This window comes from Limulus polyphemus, unplaced genomic scaffold, assembly GCF_000517525.1.
Source record: "Limulus polyphemus unplaced genomic scaffold, Limulus_polyphemus-2.1.2 Scaffold2173, whole genome shotgun sequence".
NCBI lineage: Eukaryota > Metazoa > Arthropoda > Merostomata > Xiphosura > Limulidae > Limulus > Limulus polyphemus.
In genome coordinates, this window is record NW_013667783.1 from 6,066 (window position 1) to 32,292 (window position 26,227).

Consider the following 26,227-nt stretch of genomic DNA (forward strand, 5'->3'; position numbering starts at 1 on the left):
CTCCTACTTGTTAGGTGACGCATGATGATTTGCATGTGAGACATGTTGGAATATAACAATTCCAATAGGGGGTAGCAGAAGGCTTGTAGCATGCATAAAGAAAAGTTCAAATATAGGGGGCAGCACTGGACAAGAATAGCTAATCTTGTGAGAGGAGGTAAATACTGTATCAGAATAAGGAGCCCGATACAAATGAGTGGAAAGTCTGTAACTATTACTGATGCCAAAGGTGCTATACTAAATATCACCATTAAGGAAATTTAAACTTACAGATAACATAGTCACTATGGGATCTAAATAACTTTATCCTAATTTTACATGCTTGAACACAAGTCTAAGTATGTATCACATTAGAGATATTTAAAACATCTATTATCTCTAGATCTCCTTAAGTTTTAAGCTACATTCTCTTAAGTCATCTTTCTGCTTTTAGGAATTGGTCATCTTTCATTTGTTCTCTTCAAGTATTGCCACTGAACAGACTTGCTTTAGCAAGGTCATCTACAAACAAAATAGTGGATTGAAACATACTGTAGACAGTTATAAGAATCCAGAAAACAGCTAAAATTTGATGGGAAAAATATATCCATTTTAGCTGTTTTCTGGAATACCTCCAATATCTATAGGTTATACACAGCATTTATTCAATGTTGTTATCACAATTTGTTTTAACTAAAATGTATAACACTGACAATTTTGCACCAATTTTCATACAATTGTCATTAAGGATATTATGAAAATTTATTTTATAAATTAGCATAATAGCTATGGATTCTTTATCCTTACCTTACATAACCTAATGCAAGCCTAAACATTCTGCCTTTAAAAATTATGATTTTATTTATAGTGTCAAGTCTTTATGTTGTGATGAATGCTCAGACCTGTGTTGGAGTATTTAATTCTAAGGTTAGGGTAGAGAAAGTTTTTGTATCCTATAGTAACTGTGTTAATTGCTTGAGCTGTACAAAGTCAACAACCATACCATGTTAAATGATTGACCCAGCATAACTTTTGGTGCAGTTGAATAAAATTATAAGTGTGAAAGGTTAAATATTTAGAATTTGTGTTGGAGTTTGTATGTCTAGGATGAAAAAAAGGTATTTATATTCTGCATTGACCATGTTAGCAATTTATACTGAGTCAACAACCACACTGTGAAAAATAATTGACTCGGCATAACTTATGTTAAAGTTGTCTTCCACTTTTAAGAACTGATCACCTTAGGCTTGTTCCTTTTATAAGCTGTTGGGCAAATTTTCTTTAGTGAGGTCACTCTCAAACACTGAGGTAGATATATACGGGTAGAACTAGATCAGTTACATTAACAGTCATAACTGTGCTAATATTCTGTGGACATCTATCTGGAACTTGCCACATAATAAATAAGATACAAGTTTGTAAGTGTTTCTGTAATTTATAGTATTACCAACATACAACATTAAATTTCTTAAGCACTAATAACTATGTTGGTCAAATGTGATATGCATTGTACATGTGACAGTTTCACTAAGCAGGCCTAACCTCGTCAGGTGTTATTGGGTTAAGGGCCAAAAACGCTATTTGCAACAAGGCTGTCCAAATGATGACCTAGGACAGTGATCATAGAAACTTTTTGTACTTTACCTGTTACTCATAATTATAACAACTGATTAATAACTTTAATTGTTTTTGTAGAACTTTCAGCAGCACTTCTGGCAGAAGTTATCACATAACTGTGTAATAGTTGTTTGTAAGATTAATTAGCTATAATAGTTCATTTCTACACTAAATCAATGACTAAAGTGGGTTGAGTGCATTATATTAAAATGATTTTGAATATTCAAGTCAGTAAGCCACATGACAACTACAACCAGTTCCACTGGAATGTAATGTTTCAGAGCAATATTTTGACATTGTTTGCTGTTTTGTAGGTAGTGTTATGCCATTGGAAATTTATCAGTTTTGGGAAGGGTATGTAACAGCCCTATCAAATGCAATGTTTTTATACATTCAGACCATAAAAATATGTTCAGTTTGGGGATTTTGAATTTATAAGATGAGGCTCTTGTACTTAATGGCATTTGAAAACAAATTAATATGAATTAGCTTGAGACACTAGGACTATCCAGAAAATACCTCAGCCAGTCATGGTAAGCAAAGTGCAGTTTCTTGTGATGGTTGAGAATCCTTAAATATACAAGTCAGTGGAAAAAGTAATGAATGAGCCCCAGAAAACAATATACAGCATAATCAAGAAGGAAGTCCATTTGGAAAAGCCACACAAGTCATGTGTACACAAGTTTTTATCATGACATATCAGTTCAATTATTGCATACTTCAAGCAGCTGGAGAATAAAAGGAGTAATTTTAATATTCCATGCAAAGACTCCAGTGAGGTTGCTGGACACAGCACCTATAGATCTCCAAGTGATTGGATTGTTGAAAAGACTGCTGGGAAATCATTGTCCCTGTATGCAAGAAGGTTTACAGAAACCAGCATAGAGGAGTGATGCACTTAGGACACAATAGCCTTATGATGGAGACTTGTATTGTGAACTAATGCTGTAGTGGTATTATCAACATCCAAGGTTAGATACAGAATGACTGGATTTACTTATGTTCTTGAGTAATGTTGCTGTTAATGCCATTTTCAGTTGTAAACTTGATAACATCTCACAATGCTCAACCACTTTAAAGATTTAGATCAGTTCTAAATTCATGTACTAAATAACCAATGTAAAAAAAAAACTCTATAATAAAAGTATAACAATAAAAATAATTTACAAAATTAAAGCTATTTCTTTAAAGAACACACATCTCCAGCTAGTTCTTCTCACAAGCAGTAAAACCTCCACTGAGACCACTTTTGTGATCATGTGTATATTACTGTTCTCCATGTAACACTAACACCAGTATTTACAGCAAGATTATTGACAAGATCTGTACTTCATCAGCACCTCTCACAAAAGTCATATCCTGAGATCCTTAACATCACTTTTGGATAGTTTCAATTTTCTACTTCAACCAATTCTATCATTAACAAAGCCAATTTCATGTACCCTCTTCACAGTCTTGCATACAGCTACTACTGAAACATAGAGTCTTGCTACAATTTTATGCTTGGAGTACATTAACAAGACAAAACTTTAATTTGTACATGCTTGTCATGCAGCATTTCAGTCCCAAAAGTTATGCCTGAATACACCCTACTTTTGTTTGGCATAGAATGAATGCTGTACTTTTAAAGGCTTTTTTATAGGTATGTCACTTTCTGATTTATTGATTGAATGGCATGCAATCATAATGTAAGTTACAAACACGTGACTATAGTCTGGTGCAGTAAATTTTCACATGATAAAGGACTGGCATTCCCATAGTATTTGCCTTGTATATACTTTTTCTTCATCATTTCTATAGTTATTTCTAGTGCTTTATATTTTGGCTAAAAGATTTATATCTTTATGAACTACCACACTGTCATATCCAAAAAGTTTAAATATATCAGTATTTTGCATCAGAAACAGATAAGGACAGATGATTAGAGTACTACATTAGAAGTTTAGTAAAATATGTGCCTACCTCATGTTTGGCATCTATTGAAAAATCATGGTGTGGATCTTTTCGCCATCGAATAGCAATTCTGGTACCAAAAAAATTGTCACATTAAAAAACTTTAACAGACATTAGACTAATACTTTACTTAAACTCATCAATTTCCATTTTTATTATCACATATTATGAACAGAAAATTCCTCAAACATTAATTTTTACACCAATCTCTAAATACAAATTAACTTAGAACTTATTTGAAAAAAATATTTCAGGTTAGATTTAACACTTCTTTCTTTACAATATTCCTACATTTTGTTACCAAAATTACACTTCTGATTTAGTAGCAAAAAATCCTAAACCACAGTATTATGGCTAGATAAAATCAGAAATAAACTGTTTGAATTTTGATAGATACCATTTCAGTTAATGTATTAAACCTCATCAGTAAATTTCATTTAACAACTATTACCTAACATGACGTGTATGGATGATTTTCTTGTACCATTTACAATTAAAATAACAATGATGTAAGTTGAATATATTAACAAATCTTTCAATATGCAGATCATGTGACAACCACAGCCAATAAAAAGTCACAGTGGAACAGAGTATATTAGAACTACATTTTACCATTGTAAAATTTATTGTTTTGGGAAGGGTAGGTAACAGATTTTGTAGACACAAAATATTCATACAATCAGATAAATTGTAACAACTATTATCTAACAATGTGTATGGAAGATTTTAAGTCCAGATAGAGAATTTACAATTTCCAAAACAGGGGATATCCCTTATACTTAATATCACTGGAAAATAAAGAAATATGGATCAGTTTGGAGCACTGTGGCCATACAGGCAGTTTGGTTTGGTTTTTGAATTTCACTTAAAGCTATTTGAGGCCTACTTGCACTAGCTGTCCCTACTTTAACAGTGATAGGCTAGAGGGAAGGCAGCTAGTAAACACCACCCACTGCCAAGTCTTGGGCTACTCTTTTACCAAAGAATAATGGAATTGACTGTCATATTATAATGCCCCCACAGCTGAAAGAGCGAGTATATTCGGTGATGAGGAATCAAACTCGCAATCCACAGATTGTGAGTTGAGCACCCTAGCCACCAGGCCATGCCAGATCTATAGACAAACCTGCAACAAGTTGTACCCCAGCCATGATACGCAAAGTATGATGTTTTGTAACAGGTGAGAATCCATGAATACAAAGGTAGAGCTTGGTGATTTAATTGATTAATGTCAAGAAAATAATCAACTAATCGAAATTAGTGTTTTCAATTATTCCAACAATCAATTAAATGAAATTACTATTAAATCTGTTGTCACAAAAATTATCAACTAATCAAAATCATGATTAAATCAACTGTCACAAAAATAATCAACTAACTGAAATTAGGGTTTTTAATTATTCTGAATATCCAAGTAACTGAAATATTGTTATTAAACACAAAGCAACATAATGGGTGTATGTGAGGATGCTTCATAATTTGAGAGTTTTGGGTTTGATTCCCCTTGCTATTAAATTTACTCTTTTTTGTTATTGCAAAGCTATCTAGGCCACAGTCACTAATTTTGAACTGCTAACTAGAGGGAAGGCAACTGGCTGTTAGCATCCACCACCAACTCTCTGGCTACTTAAGTATTAAATAAAGTGTAAATGTTAACATTTTCCTAAACTTAAAATGTATTTTCCATAGATACTTAGCTCACTAACAAAAAGCTTTCTTGACTTTTAATTCCCTCTACAGGTGCAAATTTTTGTTTGCTACTAGCCTTGTTACTCCAACTTATTACTGCATACTAATATGCAAATGATCATGCAGCAAACCTCCACCAATAAAAGTGCAACACTATTACTATTGTAAGTAGTGCCCTCCCTAATCATGCACATGTTCATCACTTCAAGATTGGTCATAACTAACCAAACCAATTCAAACCCCAAGTGAGGAGGATGGGTGGGAAATTTGATTGGTGTGTCTATTGGAGATACCTTTACAGTTTAGGCAAATGTTAACTTCTGATACAATATAGTACCTCCACTCATAAACTCCCACACTGAACTGATGGAGGGCCAGTAAGAAGATGATCCCCTTTTAAGGAAGCACCCAAAGGAACTCCGTGAGGTGTGATAAGAAATTAAAACAACTTACCAGTGGGAGACTGCACAACTTTTAAGCCAAGTATGCTCTTCACCCTTTAGTAATGTGTTGCCAAACTGTAAAGGGCAAGAACTTGGATGGGTCCAAAAAATAATGGGACCCCTGGGGTAGAGTGGCTAGGATGTGACAGACCATAAATGGCAGTTCAACCTCAATCAACTCCTGGCTGCATCTGGAAGTGTACATCAGGTTTCCACAGTAGGAAGAGGGTCCTCCACCTTTTACCTCAGAAATGGGTACTAGCAGGGAAGAGGAGCTCCCATACCAAAAACCCATCTCTGCATGTGTGCACCTTCATCACCAAATCCACTGGGAACCAACATCTTGCAGGCGATAGGAAGGAGGAGAGCCCAAGTGGGTGTTCATCACTGGTCAAAAACCTGGCAGCACTGGGAATTTATCAATCAGTCAGCAGTAGAACGATGGTACCAGCTAAACACATGTGAGGACTTATCTGGCTGGACAGTCTCCAACCAGGTACCTGATGATGACAAAACCTTGTCGAAACGTTGCACATTTGCTGTTATGTTAAACTTATATTAAAGTTTTTCTTCATTACCCATTCAAGCCGTCTCCAGCCATTATTAGTCTCAAAGTAGGTTCCTTGTCAACAATTTTAAACTGCAATATATGTATACATATATACATACACATGACAGAGTGCTACATCTAACACCTGGCAGCACCTGGAAATACTGATCAGGTTAATGGTAGGAAGGGTGTCATGCCATTGTAACCCACAAAATGTCATCGCCCTACTCTCAAACTGAGTGGTATTGTGCACACACAGAAGAACTGGCCTCCATGGTCCACCACCCCAGTGGCTAGGAACTGGTAAGTGGCAAGGACTCCCATATTCCACTACAAGAAGGAGGGAAATAATGCATTGGAGAGTCAAGAGGATTGCAGCACCGAAGATGGTGCAACGGGTGATCATGATACCCTATATTGAAAAGCAGAGTGATCACGTTGACTGAGTGCAACATCCAACACCTGATGGCATTTGGAATTGCACATCTGGTCCTCAGTAGGAAGAACCTCAAATGTCATGGATCATCTAGGATGGGAAGTAATCTCAGTCTGCTTTACTCCTGTTAGTCCACGAGTGTACGGTCTGGGACGAACATATTTATGAAACAAAAATACTGCAAGGTATACCTATGAGCAGTCCGGGAGAACACTCCATCTCAAGGGTAGGTGTAAAATGACCTTGTGTCATGTTATTTTACTTGTTTTACATTTTATATCAATGCATAGAAGACATATTGGACAGAGTTGATCAACCAACACCTGATGACATCTGGATTGGTACATCAGGTCTGTGGTAGGAAGAGTCTCAATATCACAGTCATCTAGCATATTCAGAGGTTGTACAGTGAGGATTTAAGACTATTTATACCTGGTCAGGCAACACTCGCCACAGAGTAGGATCCAAATATGCAATAAAGACCCCTGCAAAGAAAAATAGAAATGAATAGAGTACTTACCACCACAGATAAACAGTGACAGCATTGATGATGTCCCTCAAGGGAAGATGAAAATGTGTAGCCAAGGGAAGGGTAAGGTTACAGATCTGGTGGGAATAAAACATAAAAATGTGACAATCATCATGAGAAAGGGAATAAAATGGCAGACGAATGAACTAGCAAATTTAACCCAGAAGGGTAAAGGTCACAGGAGATGTGAGGATTTCACAGAAGAAACATACGTACTCTGGAACCAAGGAAGGAAGCAGTACGCATCACATATCATTAGAGAGCCCTGACCTGACAAAGGAGGTGGAGGGATTGGAACATTTGAGAAGGGATGAAACATAGGAAACAGGAGAAAAGTACAGAACATTATAACATACTTTAATAGCAAATCCACGAAATGAATAAAAGGTCTGGGCAAGTCCCCTGAAACAACACGTGACTAAGAGACATATTCAGGAGGGGGGGGGGGGAGGGCTGTCCAAATCTATAACTAAAAGATCACTGAAACCTTGTTACGACAATCATAAGTGTGTTCTGATTGTTGCATGAAAGTGGTCAACTCCCAACAGACCAGAACTGTTACTTTATGAGCCGAGATCGTGGTTTTGACCTGTTAGACATGGTCAGGAATTCTGCTGCCACAGTAAAAGCAGTCATAGTCATGACCACCCAAAACTGAAAGTGCATAACTCCAAAAATTGAAAGAGGAGATAAGATAAAATAAATCATAACTCTCTAAGAAACAGAAAAAAATGTAAAATAAATTAACTGAAGGAAATGTTCACAAGAGTAAAAATGTGTGGATAGGTTAATTAAACCATGAGCAAAAAACCCATCTAATCAGTAGACCTGCCAATCAAGAAGTGATTAACATGTGCATGACTAGAGAAGATGCTGGCTACGATATGGGTAGTGTTTCACTCCTATTGGTGGAGGGTTGCTGCATGATCATTTGCATGTTAGTATGCAGTAATAAGTAGGAGTAACAAGGCTAGTGATGAGCGAAAATGTGCACCAACAGATGGCAGCACATTTTGTTAGTAGAGGTAAGTATCTATAGGAAATACATTTACTGTTTTTTTACAAAGTGTTTTATTTGCAATTAATATTTGCTAACTGCATCATTTCATGTTGTATATGCCAGTATAGATCTGGGGGAAGGGCTCAAAGCCTCCCATCTATTTTTGTTCCAGAAATTAATAACTATCTTTAATGTTGTATAAGCAGGCACAGATTTAGAGAAGAAGTCAAAGCCCCATCCTTCCATCTACTTTATCATAAATTAACTGCATTATGTTAATAGTTTTGTTTTGAGCTTACTTACTGATTAAGTATTATTTTATTGCAAGTTACAGCTTTTAAAGTAAGGAACATTTTTTTTAGAACAGGTGCAATGTTTCAATCACTAGTATGATCATTTTCAAGTACACAAGTTTTAAGGGTGAAATCTTGAAACATTGTAACTGTTCTAAAAAAAATATTACTTTGGCACAAATTGGGGGGGGGGGCTGAACCCCTTCATTTTCTTTCAGAAATTAATAATAAAACAGCCATATAGTATCAAAAAGAAATATTAGATATTAGTGACTATATTTGACTGATCTGTTAGTTACTGTAAAAACTTTTTCAGTTTTTCTGAAGTCAATATAGCTAGAGCCTATAGCAATCCACTAACAACGTGTGTGTGCTCTAGACTTTAGAGATTCCTTTTCATCAAAGTTAGAGCTGCTTTAAACAACTGCAGCTCTTATAACATACTAGCTGACGTACCCACAAAAAAAAAAACCTAGGAGCCCCACCCTTTCTTCCTCTAGCAAGCTTTGTTCACCAAACTTCCCCCTTCGTCATGAAAGAAAAACAATCACACTTTGAGAAAATAAAAATATTTATTTCAATCAGTTAATTTTCCTGAAATCTCCTCACAAAATGAAACATTTTTAAAGTTGGTCACTAAATGTTTCAGAGTGGACAATGGTCACTAAACGTTTCACAGAAGACACTGATCATTCAATGTTTCAGGGTAGGGTTTGGTCCAAAAATATTTCAGAGCAAACTTGATCACTAAATGTTTCACCAAAGTTCATTTTCTGTGAATAAACTAACAACAATATCAGGTTATACTTTTTGCTAAGCAACATAACATAAAAGCCATAACATCTATGAGATCCCATAATAGTTACATAAACCATTTCTATAATATCCCATAATAGTTAAACAAACCTTTTTAATCAAGACATTTACTATGCTATAAATGAAAGTCCAGAGATACAGATTTTGAGTGGATTGTTTATTGTTATTTTTTGTTTAACTTGACACCAACCACATCCTTTCAACACATGGACTATAGTCATGAGCTTGCATGAATCTTAGATTTTCTCATCAAGCATCGAATGACAACAATAAATACAAGGTTAAAGATATTCAAGAATTCTGAAGCATTCTCAACAACCTTAACAACCATCACAAAATGAACAGTTTTGACGTAGTCTCCATACATACAATGATACCAAAAGATGAAGCAAACAACCTAGCTTTAGAAAGGATATAAAAAAATTTTGACAAATTGCATTACAACTTGAGCTTGAAAAATTTGAGACTTGTTCCACTTTTCATTAAATATGTTTCACCTGTCATGATAAAACTTATGAACAAATAGACAGCCTGAGCAGCTCTCTGTCACCTGGATTATGTGAATTGTTTCTCAATAAAATAGAAAATCAGGCCATTAACACAGTTCTACACCCTCCTACACACTGATTTAGATATGTCAGTGATGTAGTTTGTGGATTTGAGGACAATAGCCATCAACAATCATTTCTACAACACATAAACAACATTCACTCTAATATCAATTTCATTTATGAAGAATAGAATGACAACTAGGTTTTAAATTACATGATCCTAACAACAGAAATAAATTCCAACAGTTTTAAAAAGAAAATATTCCACAAATCTGATAATGATAGCAACTATATGAAGGTAGATGCAGGCCACTCAACTGTTGGAAAGGTTGGCAACCTTAGATGCTGTGTGAAGGACTGCATAATTTCCATGCATGAAATTTAAGTTTCAGGATATCTGGGTGTATAATGTTGGATCGTGGCTCCCTCAACAGAGATGGTCATAGATAAAGTTGCAGAGGTGGGCACTCTTGAAAAAGCTGGAACCAAGGTTGAATCAGCCAATCCGGTTCTACTAACAGCACAAGGCTAGGAGTTTACCGAACCATAGCCAGAACTTTGAGTAACAGACAAATCAGTGGTAAGTCATAGAGGTTCAATCCTGTCCAGTACTGACAGAATGCATTTATCGCTAATGCCCGAGGGTGAGATACCAGTGACCAAAATACCTGTAGTTAAGTGTTCCAATGAGTGGCAAATGCATCAATGTAGCATCCATTCGGTCGGTAGAACCCAGTTGGGTCGAGACAATTAATCTATTACTAAATTCATCACCCCTGGAACATGGCAAGCTTCTAGGCTGATATTATGAGAGTAAGCCCAATAAAGAAGATCCAATGTTCAAATACAAAGATCTCGTGGTCAAATGCCTCCTTAACAAAAAATGCAAGACACCACCATGGAATTGTTGGAGTGAAGCATGATGATTTTTTACCTCAATAATTCTAGACCCTGAGACATTGCACACTGAACAGCAAGAAGTTCTAAAACATTGATGTGGAAGGAAGTTTTGTTGTCCATCCATATGCCTTGAAGTGAGGCATCTGTGAAGAGATGGATCTTGAGAGAAGGTAGTGATAGAGGAACACCTATCATAATATTGTTCCAATCTAACCACCACTCGAGATCTAGGATTTTGATCCTGAATAAGTAGACTTGGTGATACAGTGGATTACTGTTCATGATTCATTGGTCATGCAGCAACCACTGAAGGGATCTCATGTGTGCTCATCCCAAAGGAATGAGGGTTTTGAGTGATGCCCACACCTCCAAAAGAGAAAGAACCATCCACTCAATTGACCAACTGAAGAAAAAGAACCGGAGGTGGGTGATCCAAATTGGCCTCATGAGAAGCTGACCTAGTGAAGAAAGGCACCAGAAAAAGTGAATCTATATTTTCTTTTGAATGTCCAGTCTCATCCTGAACTCTTCATAGAGAAAACGTAATAGCATTATCTGAATGAGGTGCTTATATACAGTACAAGGATAGAGGGCTCATTGACGTAGATGGAGAGTGTCACGAGACAAATATTGCCAAGGGCAATTAAGTGGGGAGTAAAAGACTGAAGCAAATAAGAAATAATCAGACCAATGCTTAGATGGGCAAAGGAAAGAAACCCTAACAGTCAAGTAATAGCTGTAGTGTGAATAGAGGTAGGTATGTTTTGGAATAATTTTAATACCATGGGGATACTTCTAGTGGTTTTATGAAACACCCCATCTCAACAGTGGGCATTGGTAGAGCACTTTTCATTACCCCTAGCCCAATAAGGAATTTGGGAAATAAACATATCCTGAGAGGCAACATCAGACCAAAAAGGGTAGTCCTCAACGAGATGAGCAACAACCTTGATATCAGGAAGTAGAAGAAGGCCAGGAAGCTGAAATGGGAAATGGAGATATGGATTCAGCAAGTCTAGGAACAGGAACAGAATAGTGACGTTGAGTAAGATGAAAAACCAAAGTAAACAATGAGGACTAATCCCAGGCCTCCAGTGGGTCAAGAACCCTCCCAAAGACATCTGAGCAAGGAAATGGAGCCTGATGAAGATCATGGAGATAAGCAGAGGAACCAAATAAGGGGGGAACAGATCAGCAGAAGAAGGAGAAGAACAAACCTCTCCAGAAAACTCCTTTTGAGCATGACAAAGTGCCTCAGACATAAAGTGAAGTGACAAGAAGTAATGTAGGAGGGTATCAGGAAATAGATAGTCCTGATTTTTCCAAGCCCGTTCCCTTGGCTGTGGTTTCGCTAGATAGTAGATAGGGACAGTGGGAATCTCGTTAATCCTTTCATGCACGTCACTAATTAGATGACGAGGCATTTGGCTACCTTAAGAGAGTCATAGAGAGTCAGGCTAGTATGATATTTTGGTCACTACAATAAAGATATATAAATCTTAATTACACAGTTAAAACATATAAAGAGAAATAAGTTGAGGAATCCACCCCTCACAAAGGTAAAAATGGTTCCAAAGACAGGGAATCAAGGAATGGAAATGGAAAATGGCATTAAGCCAGGACAAAATAATCAAGCAGACCAAGAAGCAGAGGCATGTTAGTACGAGTGAGCAGTTGTTTGAGAAACAAGTCTGTCTGGACCCTAATGTCAGGTGAATGAGGGAATACAAAGTAATCTTGAGCTTGGGATTCACATAATAAAGCACAAGAGGAATCAAAAGACAAAGGGAAAGAAAAAATATTAGAAGGGTGAAGGCCCTGTGTACATGAAAGAACCCACAACATGTTCAACAACTGATGTCATGTCTCCACAGACAATGAGCTCCTCAGTGGTCACGGGTACCATGTTAGGAACATCATTACTATCATGGAACGAAGTAAAAGAGGGCTATCATTGCATGATGATGTCATCATGTAATAACACAGATCACATTAAATAAATTTTTAAGTGGGAGGTAGCTCAAGGCTAGTGGCATACAAATCTCATAGGCAGATATTATGTGAGAGAGGTGAGGTACCATCTCGGAAATATGTTGTAGTGGCAATTGTCAAGATGTTTATGCATAATTGACAGACACAGCATGGTTGAACATGACAACATGAACAATAAATATGTGTTAATGGCTCAAAATAATTTCAATATAATGTACTCAAACTGTATATACTCAAACAGCAAAGTTATTTAATGTTGTTATTTTCCGATATATTTTGGTCACTACAATAAAGATATATAAATCTTAATTACACAGTTAAAACATATAAAGAACTATTATATATGCACATTTCTAATTCACACAAGAAAATTTTTGTCAGTCTTGATAGTTTTTAATTCCATACAACTGCACAAAGCATTACATGAAGGTTCATGCATATTTTCTTTGTACTTGAAAAAAAAAAGGGTTTCACAAAGAAAATTCCTTAATACAAACAGAATGCAGTCTTCAATTTATTTCTTGTAAAAATATTACAAACAAACTCTTTGTTGGAAATAAAGGCCATTTTTCACATCCAAATACTGAAAATGTAAATAAATTTGTTACTTAATGAGAAGATTAACTCATTCATCTTAAAGGTAATTTTCTAAACATGATTAAAAACAAAAATATTTAATCATTATAAAGAATAGAAAATTAACAAATTAACATTAGTTACTCACATGCAACTCATAAGTTAAACACTTAACTTTTTCAGTAATGATGTTGACATAACAAACCCAGCACTAAAAGCAGGATAAAGGAAAGGAGAATTACTTTCAATTTTATCAAAATGGTGAATTATGGTAGGCTCGTTGTCCATCAGGCCATGACCTAGGAAGTAAGGCTAGTATGAAAAGAAAAAACATTCATTCTTTGTTTTTGTTCAATTAGTGAAAGCAATTCTATTCAAACAAATCACTTAGGTAATAATTTTTAATGTAAAATATCTTATTCACCTCTATATAAAGTACTCAAATCTTTAGTAATGGTAAAGTAGAAGTTTCTCAAAATGTTAAAACATTTTTTTCTAAATTAAAAATTTCTAGATTAAATTAAAGAAATTCAGCTTGAGTATTTTTCTTCCTCATTTTGGTACATATGCTGATAAACAAAAAGCTAATTGTTTCCAACCAGAAATACATTATCATTATTATATAGCTTATACATTTATAAAAAGTTAAAAATCAAATAAAGTATGGTTATTTCTGTATATTATTCAATATCTATGAAAACATAAATGTCAATACTTCTTATATGGTGTCTCATTTAGTGCTACAGTTTTTCTTGGAGATTTAGGTTTGATGTTCCTGTGGTTAACACAGCTGTTTCCATTAATATGCATTAACATGTATGTATATTTTTGTTCATTTAACAAAGGACATGTTAATGACATTTTTTACTGTTCCCAGATTTTGAACTTTAAAAAATTATATCTAACTATTTGATCCCCACTTTTTAATTCCTAAAAGTGATTCTAAAGTACATGCACACTGAAGATTCACTACTGTATGTAGATTTTCATCTAACATTCTGACTGGTAGTATAGATTAACATTTTTAATGCTTGTGTACAAAACATTTCTCAATAAAATTAAATGGTAAGGACACATAATGCTTACTTAAACTTTATGTTCTTTAAACGTTTTGTTACCATAAACAATCAAACTTTGAAAGTAATTTTGAATTTAGACAGTTTAACTTACATATTATTATTAATAATAAAATACCTTTGAAGGATCATACTTCTCCAAAAGAGCAGCAAGTTTCTCTAAGTCCACTGATGTGATATCTTCACAGAACAATATCCACGAGCTGTTGTGCTTATGTATATTACTAAGCCTTCCAGGATGATATGTGAATAACGCACAAAAAAACATCAAAATTACAAGCAGTTGGTCATAGTTTGCCAAGAATTATAACCAACAACAATAACAACACAAAAAATAATTTTCTAAACGAGCTTAACCAGCAATGAGTATTAAAGCTCCAACAAACTTTAAAATCTAACCTCAATCCATTAAGTTTTTCAGTGTATTACAGTTATACATTTATGTATACCACCAAGCATAATCACATCAAGATATTTTACAACCATCTAACTATAGTTGCTTACTATATCTAGTTTAAAAATAAAGTGGCCTTGCTAACACAGATGACAAGCAAACAGCATGATAAAAACTAAAAATATGACGAATTAGTGGTTAAAACTGCTGTAAGGTTGTTTGTTGATTTTCCCAGAAAGCTACTCAAGCACCATCTGTGCTAGCCATCCTGATTTTAAAGGGTTAGACTAGAGAAAAAGCAGTTAGTTAACACCATCCACAACCAATTTGTGGGCTACTCTAATTGAATACTGAGATTCGACCATCTCTTTTATAATAAACCACGGAGCCATAGTCAGGCATGCTAACCACTAGACTACACTCTGCCCCTGCTGTAAAGAAAAAGAATTACATGGTTACCAACAAGTTGCCAAGGAAATCTTCAGTCCTGATCATACCACCCAATCTAGAATTTACACATACAAAAATCAAACCGGGGCAAAAGCTTTTCTTTTGTTCTTAAAAATGAATATACTGACAGTTTTCAAGATCACTAAAATACTTCAGATGACTCAGACTAAATGAAATGATAAACAAGCTTCTCCTAACAATAAGGACATTTTCAACAAAATTAGTTCTTTCCTTTCAAAATGGACACTTTATATTGGTCAGTTTAAAGCTTCAGATCTTTTTATCATCATCAGGTATCACCAAGATGTACTAATCATCAAACCTCTGATCTCATATCAAGATGAGCAACCATTTTATTGATAACTTCCAAACTTTACATGTCTTAATGAAGGTTGGTTCATGAAAACATTGACCATATATTTCCTTTACATGTCTTACTGAAGGTTGGTTCATGAAAACATTGACCACATATTTCCTTTACATGTCTTAATGAAGGTTGGTTCATGAAAACATTCACCACATATTTCCTTTACATGTCTTACTGAAGGTTGGTTCATGAAAACATTGACCACATATTTCCTTTACATGTCTTAATGAAGGTTGGTTCATGAAAACATTGACCACATATTTCCTTTACATGTCTTAATGAAGGTTGGTTCATGAAAACATTGACCACATATTTCCTTTACATGTCTTACTGAAGGTTGGTTCATGAAAACATTGACCACATATTTCCTTTACATGTCTTAATGAAGGTTGGTTCATGAAAACATTGACCACATATTTCTTTTCTCTTCAAATACTTTAACCATTTCCTTGGAATATTAAGTGAACTATGATACAATTAGGAAATGACTTAATAGTTGGATACATTAATTGTTATTTTCTACTAAACAAAGAAATATTTACTTAAAAGCAGAAAGTTAATTTTTTATATAAATAATTGTTGTTTGTAATTAAGCACAAAGCTACACAATGGGCTATCTGTGCTCTGCCCACCACAGGTATCGAAACCTGGATTCTAGGTTGTAAGTCTGCAGACATACCGCTGTACCACTGGGGGGCGATATATAAATAATACAAAAGTTTACTACTTATTTTTCATCATTCCAAATCCTTCTGATAGAATTTCTAATAGTTATAAATATTATTATAGCACATGTGTCATAGTAATAAAATCTAGCTCTCTTCAAACTTGGTTAAAATATATTTATTAATTATTAGGATAAAAGAAGCTTGTGTTTAAAAAGATTATGCCTTTCTTTTTTTGATCTTCTGAAATTATCAAACAGTTTATACTGAAGTCAGTAGAAATTAGCTTAAAGAATGCAGATATATTTGACTTGAATATAATTTTTTTGGTTTGATGCACCTTATACAAACATCTTAAATAAAATGATTATTTTAAAATAGAAAGATTAAGAAAAACTTAAATTTATACTTTTTTCTCAAAAGATCAACTATCACATTTACAATGGAACAAATAACCTTACACTATCTTATCACACAAGTTAGGTTATATCCTAATGACATTTTATTAAATTGCAAAGACTTAACATTACTTTCATTAATGCACCAAAAAAGGAAGGTCACACTAGATGATAGAAATTAAAATTATCTAGAAACTTAATTATGATATAGTCAAAATCTTATCCACTATCATCTGCATTTTCGAGATCTCATTATTAGTTTGCTAAATCCTGACCATTATTTCAAACTTTTTATTCAGCATATCTTTAGTTATGTTCAACTTTCATGTGTTGAGCTGTTTGATTGCATGAGTGTTTCAGTTTATTTTTTTCCACCCTGGAAAAACTATTTTCTTTTTACCATTAGATTTATCACTTGTTATTTTAGTGATTCCTTCAGTTTCAGTTATTATTATCATTGTGTCAATGATGAACATGAGTCGAAATTTTTCATGGAATTACAGTCTGTTAGAACTGGTGAAAGTTTTGAAACCTGGCAAACACAAATACAAGCGGCAGCTATTTTGATGTACTTAGGTCTGTAGTGGAAGGTTTTGAAACATACCAGATGACTGATACAATAGTGCTTATATGCATCAGTGATTAAAGATGCAGGAACAAACAACTCAAAAGAAAAGACCTGCTTCAACCCTGTAGTTGAACACAGCTCGTTTCACTTTTGTTCATATCTATAGAATTGGCAACAGTGTACATCATAAAGAGACAAGGTTTCAAGTTCTACTATTGATCAATGGTATCTTCTCTGGAGACCTAAATATAAACAACATTCTGAGTTCAGCATCATGACTCAGTTATGATAAGAATGGACACAGATCATATTACACCTCTAAGGGGCAAACTTTTGATGGTATTAGACTTAGTTGTACAGCCTTTTTGTAGGTGTAATTGGATCACATTTCGTCCTGATGTACAATAATTTCTAGTGTCACACATTAACCAGTAAAAAGTCACAATTTAAGTTCCAGAGAACACTCCCTAGAACCTCTTCAGACTGTATGTATATGAATTAGAAAGCACAGTGTTAAACTGACTGATAAATGGGACAGGATCTCCCATAATGCCATATATTAACTATCAAAAACTTGCAGAGGAGTGTAGACTAATAGTGTCTCTTTCAAACAAGTTCAATCAGTCAGATTTTAATTTTGACCATTTTCATTTGATGCCATTCATGCCCCATATATTGCAATTAGTAACACATTGTCAATGATACCGACTCACTAACATATTCTGTGAATAAATGGTGTTTCTAAGTTAACATTTTCTTAAATTGTAATGTACTACCAATAATACTTACACTGATAGCTATTACTTTACTACCAGGGTTTCTTTCTTTCTTTGCCCGTCTAAGCATTAGTTTGATTTTTTCTCACTTGCTCTAGTCTTTTATACCCCACTTAATTGCCCTTGGTGATATTTGTTGTATGACACTCCATCTACGTCAATGCATCCTCTATCCTTATACTGTATATAAGCACCTCATTCAGAAAATGTTATCACTTTTTCGAGATTGACTCAATCTGCAGTCTCTAACACTGGCTCTTGGTGGAGAGAAAAGGGCAGGAGAGTTGGAAGTAAGTATCATTGCAAATGCATTATCGAGTTAAGAAAATATTAACTTCCAAAACATACTTACCACCTCTCACACTACAGCTAGAATCCCACGTTGAGAAGGTGGAGGGACCAGTGAGAGCATTATCCATACAGAAAGCATGTGCATAGTTCATGGATGTATCAATAGAAGACTAGCACCCTAGTGGGAGAACCGCACTACATCCAGAACAGGTGTAATCTTCACCCGGAACTCAATTCATGTACTGTGGGTGGAATTTTACATGATTTATCATCACTATTAGCTAGGCCCCAACCAACCACACAAGGTTCCACTGCTCGGGGTTGGAAATATAGGACCACGACCCACATATCCCACGTTGGTAGATAGGGCAATTGGACCACAAGATATGCATACTTACATATCTATATATATATCCTTATAAGTGGATATTCACACTAACACTCTGAAGGAAAAGCCTCTGTCCACCACCCCAGTGACTGGAAACTGGGTGTGGTAAGAATTCCTTAGCTCCATTAGTAGAATCAGGGGGGTAATGCAAGTCAGGGAGTCCTAAGAAACAGTGCAATAGGTGAAACAAGTTCCTTAAATTTTTAAAAGCAAACCGACCCCACTTTATTCAATCCAATGATTAGCAGGAATGGGCAGGATCCCCCTTATGCTTTACTCATGATAGTCCATGAGTGGTGGTCCAGAATAGTACAGTAATACTACCCGGTCAGCCTCTAGGTGGTCTAATGGAACACCTCATTTCTACAGAGCCTGTTTCAACCCAGAAAAAGTATATTGAATTAGTAGTTCCTAGTGCGGAACCGGTTTGATAAAAGCACATCTGCTTGGGCAACATTCTCGACAGAGTGGGATCCTGAGAAAACCAAGCAAGGGACCCTGAAAGGTAAAGAACAGACAAGCGTAGCAATGAAAATACTCACCCCCTGTGTATAAACTAGCGGAAGTAGTTAAGATAGCTACAGGGGGTAGTCAAAAACCCATAAATGAAGATACTGCCTGATCGTGCAAATAATGCGAGATAAAAGTATTGACAAAAGTCCACATAACATCCTCCAGTGAGAAATTCAACCGGGCTGCTGAGGACATAGAAATATGACAAATCAGATCAGAGACGACTTGTATAATTCTGCTCACCTTCAAAGAGGGGCCAGAATAAGTGATATGATTCAATTTCATACCCACTGCATCAATGTAACTGGGGGTAAATCCTGGGAAACTGAATGATCTCGATGAATAAATTGCCATTGCCTAGCATTCCAAAAGGCATAACTGCAAGCAACAAAACCTTCAAGACCCTCACTGGACACAAGAAAAGATCGAAATCTGATCAGCGATAGAAATAAGAAATAGTGATCAGATGAATCAGTGGAAAGGATTTATCTCCTTCCCTAGCTTACAGTGTCTTAGGGATTAAGAATCAGTCTGAGGACTTAGGTCAATTGAAAAAGCATCCTCTGGACAATAGGCACAAACCACTCCAACCAGCGAATACCTGTAGGTCAGCAGATAAGGAATAATAAACCTTCATGGAAAGGTGATACATGGCATAGGAGGCTAAGGTCACAAACGGTTGTTGAGAAAGGGCATGTAATGTAACCTTAATATACCAGTAAGGTAACTGAAATTGTTGTTATGGACATAGGACCCAAAGCAGCTTCAGGAAGCCGGATATTACTGGGGATTCAATGAAATTTTGTATCAAGTATCAAATGGTTGTCAATAAGACCACCTTATACAGGGTGATTGTGGAAGATGCAAAATCCTTTCCAAAAAGCCAGGTAAAAAAATGAGTTATGGTTGGTACTTCTGATCAAAGTGTGTTCAACCTTCTCTCAATACACCACTGCTGATATGTGTGCCATTTCTGTTGATAAATATATAATTCAGGACTAAGCAAAGACTGGGACAGATACATGGCAACCTTAGAAATTAAACACTGATGCTGTGCAAAGGACTGCATAACCTCCATGCCTAAAGCTTGAGATTCTAGATAGCTGAGTTTACCTTGTCAGATCATGGCTTGTCAACTGAAATTCTAAAGCAATTGAATTGGCCTAAGTGGACTTTTGACAAGAAGAAGAGAATTGTATATAGCATTTATGATATGCCTATCATCTCTACAGTGTAAAGAACTTTTGTACATATGTTTGGCTTGTTTTGAATATATTATTTCAAAACAAGTGGAGTGCATGCTGTTCATTTATTGTCAAATTTATCACCAAGTCACAGACAACTACTGTAGAAGAATCCTTAGCCCAACACACATATTATTCAACTTACTTACTAAATACTACTACTATATGTAATATTAAGAAGAATAAGCCCATTATTTTGACAATACATAAGTAAAATAACAATAAGAGAAATACTTAAATGTTTTAAAGCTATGTGTATACTCAAAAAGACTTGAATGTAACTTCATGTATTTATGTTTAACAATAACACATCAAGGATTATCTGTACCCAACCAAAATGTTTATGTACAATATTATTTTGATACCACATAGTTCATTGAAAGACATACATTTCAAATATATACTCAATTATAGATATTTTGGAGACATTTAAAGAGTAGACTTGCAGTTACTGATACAAATGGCAAATTAATGGTATGTTTCTAGCCAAACATTGCAAAAAATGTAATTAGCATCTAAAAGCAGATCCAAAATAAAAAAATAAACATTATGTATAAAATTTGGAGATGGTTGAATGGGTAGTGAAAGAAACATTATTATAAATGTACAACATTTTGACAAGTTTATGCCATCATAAGGTACAAGTAGTTTACAATAAACACAGGAATATATATACAACATAAACAAAGAGGTCACATAACCAGAGATTGCTTAACAGCTTAGTAAAAGTATTTTGGTATCCCAGGTTGTTGGTTTAGAGTAGGGCTGTTTTGTTCAACTAAGACAGCTTCCTTTATTTTATGTTTGTGATGTTTGGGTCTTTGTTTAAAATTACAGTTTTGCATAGGTATACTGTGGTTCTCTGAGTTGCAATGATGGTAAACATGGGAGTTTTCTTGTTTTGTTTTATGTTCGGTGAATCTGGTTTCCAATTTTCTACCGATTTCTCCAATCTAATATTCTGGAAATTACTGCACATTATTTTATAAATGATGTTGGTATTGTATAATTCTACATAATTTTTATTTACTAATGACTTTAGTTTAGGGCTGGATTTCTGAGTGAATTTGAAGTTGACAGGAATTTTTACTTAAAGGCAAGTTTCCTCCAAGTATGAATTATTTTTGAACTTATTTCAGGAATGAATGGTAAACTGCTGGATTTTGTCATTGTTTGGTGTATTAGTGTCAGTTTTGTTTGCGAGTTAAGTTTTAGGTTTTTATTCTGATGGCTGTGTGAAATTTTATTTACTAATGATTTTAGTTTAGGGCTGGATTTCTGAGTGAATTTGAAGTTGACAGGAATTTTTACTTAAAGGCAAGTTTCCTCCAAGTGGGAATTATTTTTTTAACTTAATTCAGGAATGAATGGTAAACTGCTGGATTTTGTCACTGTTTGGTGTATTAGTGTCAGTTTTGTTTGCAAGTTAAGTTTTAGGTTTTTATTCTGATGGCTGTGTGAAATTGTTGGTAGAAATTTGTTAATGTGGATGATGGAATGTCTTATAAAGTTGATTTTGTCATTTATGTAGTCAGCTTAGCAAAGTCTGGAAGCTGTGTTTACAAGGTTTTTTTAATAAATCGATTTTTTGTTTGGATTAATGGGTGGAATTCCAAGGGATGTAGAGGCCTATGTGAATGATTTTGTAGTGAATTTTTGTTCTGAACTGTGTGTAAAATCTAATAATGATGAGGTTAAGAAAATACAACTGTTTGTTATTTTTGTGTTCAATAGTGAATTTAATGTTTGGGTGAATGGAGTTTGCGTGTTCAAAGAAAGGATGTATGTGTTCGGTAGAAGTGAAACCAGCAAAAGCTTCATCAATAATTCTGTACCAGTAAAGAGGAGGATAAAGCACAGATTGTATGGCTTGTGTTTCAATCTGGATTCTAAGTATGTTGGTGTGAACAAGCGAAACAAGGTTTCACATGCGTAAACCATTTATTTGAAGAAAGTTTTTGTTATTGAAAATGAAGTTGGTTTTTGTTGTTGTGAATTCTAAAAGAGAAATAGTAAGTGCACTTCAGATGTGAATTAAAGGATTGTGGACATTACAGCAACATTATAAGCTTTCTTGACAGAAACTTTGGTGAAAAGTCATACAACATCAAAGCCAGCCATTAAGGCTTTAGGGTTTAGTTGATTTAATGTGTTTCTGAAATAAAATACATCTTTAAAAAAGAACCTACAGATGGAAGGCAAAATGTGAGAGTCCAGGCTACGTATCTGCCAAGATTATAGTTAAACGAGTCATAAGTAGATACTGCAAGTCGTATGGGCCAGTCCTGTTTGTGTCATTTGGGAATGCCATAGAGTTGTGGTGTTTAAGAGTCAGTTTTCCTTGGATAACAATAAAGATCTTTAGTAATTAACTCTCTCCATACAGGTATCCTTTCCTGCACATGTCACGAGATTTAAACAGCTCTTATTGCATAGTTAGAGAACCAGAAAAATTATGATAGATATAGGACATTGTCTGCTTTTTACATGTTATTATTCTGTGTTCTTAGGTGCATTATTTAATTAAATAAAAAATATTTAGTGCAATAGTATTGCAAGTATATAAAAAAAGCAGGTTAAATTTAATCAACAGTTTACGGCAACAAATAAGAGGACCCAGGTTTTTGACATGTGTTCTTCATTTATTATTATAAAAGTAACAAAAATGTAAAAATTAGAAAACTTTTAGGATAGATAAGGCTACATTAGATAAAATAAAGAAAAATAATAATAAAAAAATATTTTCACAAGGCATGTTTGCAATCAACTCATGAGTAGCCTGTTCATTACTGTAATATTAGTTAGACATTGTTCAAAGGGCAATAAAACAATAACATATAAGTTGAAAACAAATGTATACTGTTACAAGTTTAAAGCTTTTTAGGATAAACAAATGAAGTTTCATGCTACAATTTGAAGTCATTCCAAAAAGAAAAAAAAAGAGCAATTTAGATTTATTTCATTTTTGTTTTTTTTATGGTGCTTATAAGGTCAGTCAAATTGACCAACTTCATATAAAGTTAGGGAAGAGAAAATAACAGATATAATATAAAGTTTTACTGAAAAAAATTTGAAATTTATTTAGGAGGTTTCAGAGATTATGCAAATGAAATTTGACAAGTTTCAGATAAAGAAAAGTATTTTTAATCTTAACTTGACAATCACTTTGTAATTGGAGCAGTCAACACTCTAACTCCATATATTCACAGAGAAATTTTCAATGAAAATACTTCACAAAAGACTTATTGAAAGCATACAAAATTTCTGGAAGATACACAAAACATATTAGAAGTTATAATACGGAAGCTATAAAGGTCATAAACTCAGTTGGTCGATTTGACTGAGCCTGTAGCAAGAGCTTTAAATCATCTTTTTTTCATTTGTGACAGGGTTCTGTTCAGTTATTTTTAATGCGTGTTCGGAATGGGTTTAAATGTCTTTTTATCTGAGAGGATGTCATTCATTTTGTCAATTTATTCGGTATTGTTCATGATTACAGTAGTTTTGCCTTCGTCAGCATTTAGAATTTTAATGTTAGTGTCTTGTTATAGAATTATTTGAAAAAGTTGTTTAAAATACAGTTTTTGGGAACTTTAGGAAACCATATTTTGTTATAATTACCTAACATAAGAGTTTGGTGGCTGGAGATCTGAATTTCTTCTTGTAGTTGAATGTTGTTAAAGGTGGAAATGACCTTTTTTCTTTTTTTTTTTATGAATCACTAGTCTTCTGATAAATCTTCTATACTGATTTTTAACTCTAGGCGGGGAACAGTCTTATAGCTGACAGCGAAGCTGAGGTCTTTGTTGAGAAGTTGTAGCTCAGTGTCATTTATTGGTTGATCGGATTTGTTAATGACAAGATTAGGTTTGCTTCGTTGTTGTATCATCTTTCGTATTGTTAACATTTTTGTTGTATATAGACTTCTGCTCTTGATTTAACCCTGTGTTGCTTTGGTTGAAGTTCCATTGTATACTGTACTCATCTGGTTTGAGGTAGCAACCAAGTTGGTGGTCTAATTCCTATTTACATTTTAGTAAGTGATTTAGTTCTTGATACTTGGAACAAGGTAGCTTTTAGAAGTTTTCTTTGCATGTTTTGGATAATACCTGTAAACTAGTTTAGGTTTTTGGATAATACTTGAAAAGGTTTTCTGTTGTACAAAACTTGAAGATAACTTTGATATATGGAAACATCTGTTAGCTATGATTAGTGTTTGGCAAAAAGCTTCAGCAGATATTTATTTTGCTACATCTCAACCAACAACTGGTCCAGTCAATTTCAGTACCATGTTATTCCAATCACTGTATTTCACACTTGACAAATCATAGGATGATAAACAAAGTATGTAACAAAACATTGTTCTCTGGATTTTACAAACGTGTCTGAAAGATACTTAACCACAACAACCACCAAGGATCGGATTGGATGAAACAGGAATTACCAGCCCATAAAAGACAAACATTAGATGACTGTAACATGAAGAATACTCAATGCTTTGTACACTATACAATCGGTGTCTTTAGAAAGACAACCCCTATATCATGTATGAAGTGAAAGAGTAAAAAAAATCATTACAAATAATATTAAATATTATTACACACATTAATAGAATACATTAACTTTCAGTCAGGGGAGAAAAAAGTCACAAAAACCATTTTGTAAATTTAAAATGATGTAGGGATGGCAGTGCCAAAAAGAATGCAAACAAGAATACAGAGATGATTTTAATAATTATACATGTTAGATTTTAACATTAATTGTGTTAGTGTCTGATTCAAATGATTTAAGATTAAGCCTACGTATTTCATGCTTAGAAGCCTTATAGAGTATAATATATTATGCAAAGTTGTAACCTAATAATACATATACTAGTATTTTACATTATCTTACAGTCAAACTTACAATGTTTAACAAAGTATTTTAAACAAAACAAATACTCAACCAGTTAAACTATGGTATCAACAAATCAGTTAAAATATGGTGATCATGTTCATGGACCCACATAGCTTGTCAGATGAACACATGTACGTGTGCACATGGTAAAACAGACTGTTAAATTGATAACTGATGTTTTCATATATTCATCTTTTAACTTCATTAAAATTTTTGGGTCACCTCATTATGTAAATTTCAAAACCTTTTATTATTTTCATAATATTTCCATGCCTGGAAATGATGTTCAAAAACTTAAAAACTTTCAAGAATTTCCAGAACTATAGAAATTCTGTAGTATTCACTTTTTTGGCTATAAACATGATACTTATATAGGAGATAACTTACATTTAATTTTGTATATCCTTTCCCTACAGTTTCCTTCACAAAATTTTCAAAAAATATCACAATAACATAATATCAGATGAGATTATACAGAAGTCATATCATCAAAAAACTAAAACATAGGGATGGAATGTGATCATGAGAGCTGCAGATCTCTAGACACACCATTGCTTCCTAGATCTATTATTAGGAAACTCAGATGGGACTCTACCTCTTACACGAAGTAGACACAACATAACAGTCACACAAATGATGACCAAAATGTAGCTACACTGACAACTGCACAATTTTTTGATTATCACAATTACTGGGAAAAATGTTGGACAATTTTACTGGGTTACATTTTAAAGCTTTTGTTTTAGTTAAGGGAGACAACAACAAAAAGTAAAAAAAACAATGAAACTCAAAATCTTAAAATTAGAATTGGTACCAAAATAATAACAAGTAGTTAAGTTAAATAATGAACACACACACAGTCACCAGTGAATGACAA

The 26,227-nt window shown here is 34.2% G+C and overlaps 1 protein-coding gene across 1 annotated transcript in view; it reads right to left on the reverse strand.

The window, feature by feature from the left end:
- LOC106466163 (beta-1,3-glucosyltransferase-like) overlaps positions 1 to 26,227 on the reverse strand; it is a gene marked incomplete at its 3' end in the record, with an annotated part of 63,206 nt that overhangs the window by 4,515 nt on the left and 32,464 nt on the right. Inside the window, exons 5-7 of the mRNA XM_013926406.2 lie at positions 14,519 to 14,630; positions 13,500 to 13,636; positions 3,530 to 3,619 (exon numbers count right to left, since the gene is read on the reverse strand). Of these exons, the coding sequence (XP_013781860.2) occupies positions 3,530 to 3,619; positions 13,500 to 13,636; positions 14,519 to 14,630 (339 nt within the window). The remainder of the gene's footprint in view (positions 1 to 3,529; positions 3,620 to 13,499; positions 13,637 to 14,518; positions 14,631 to 26,227) is intronic.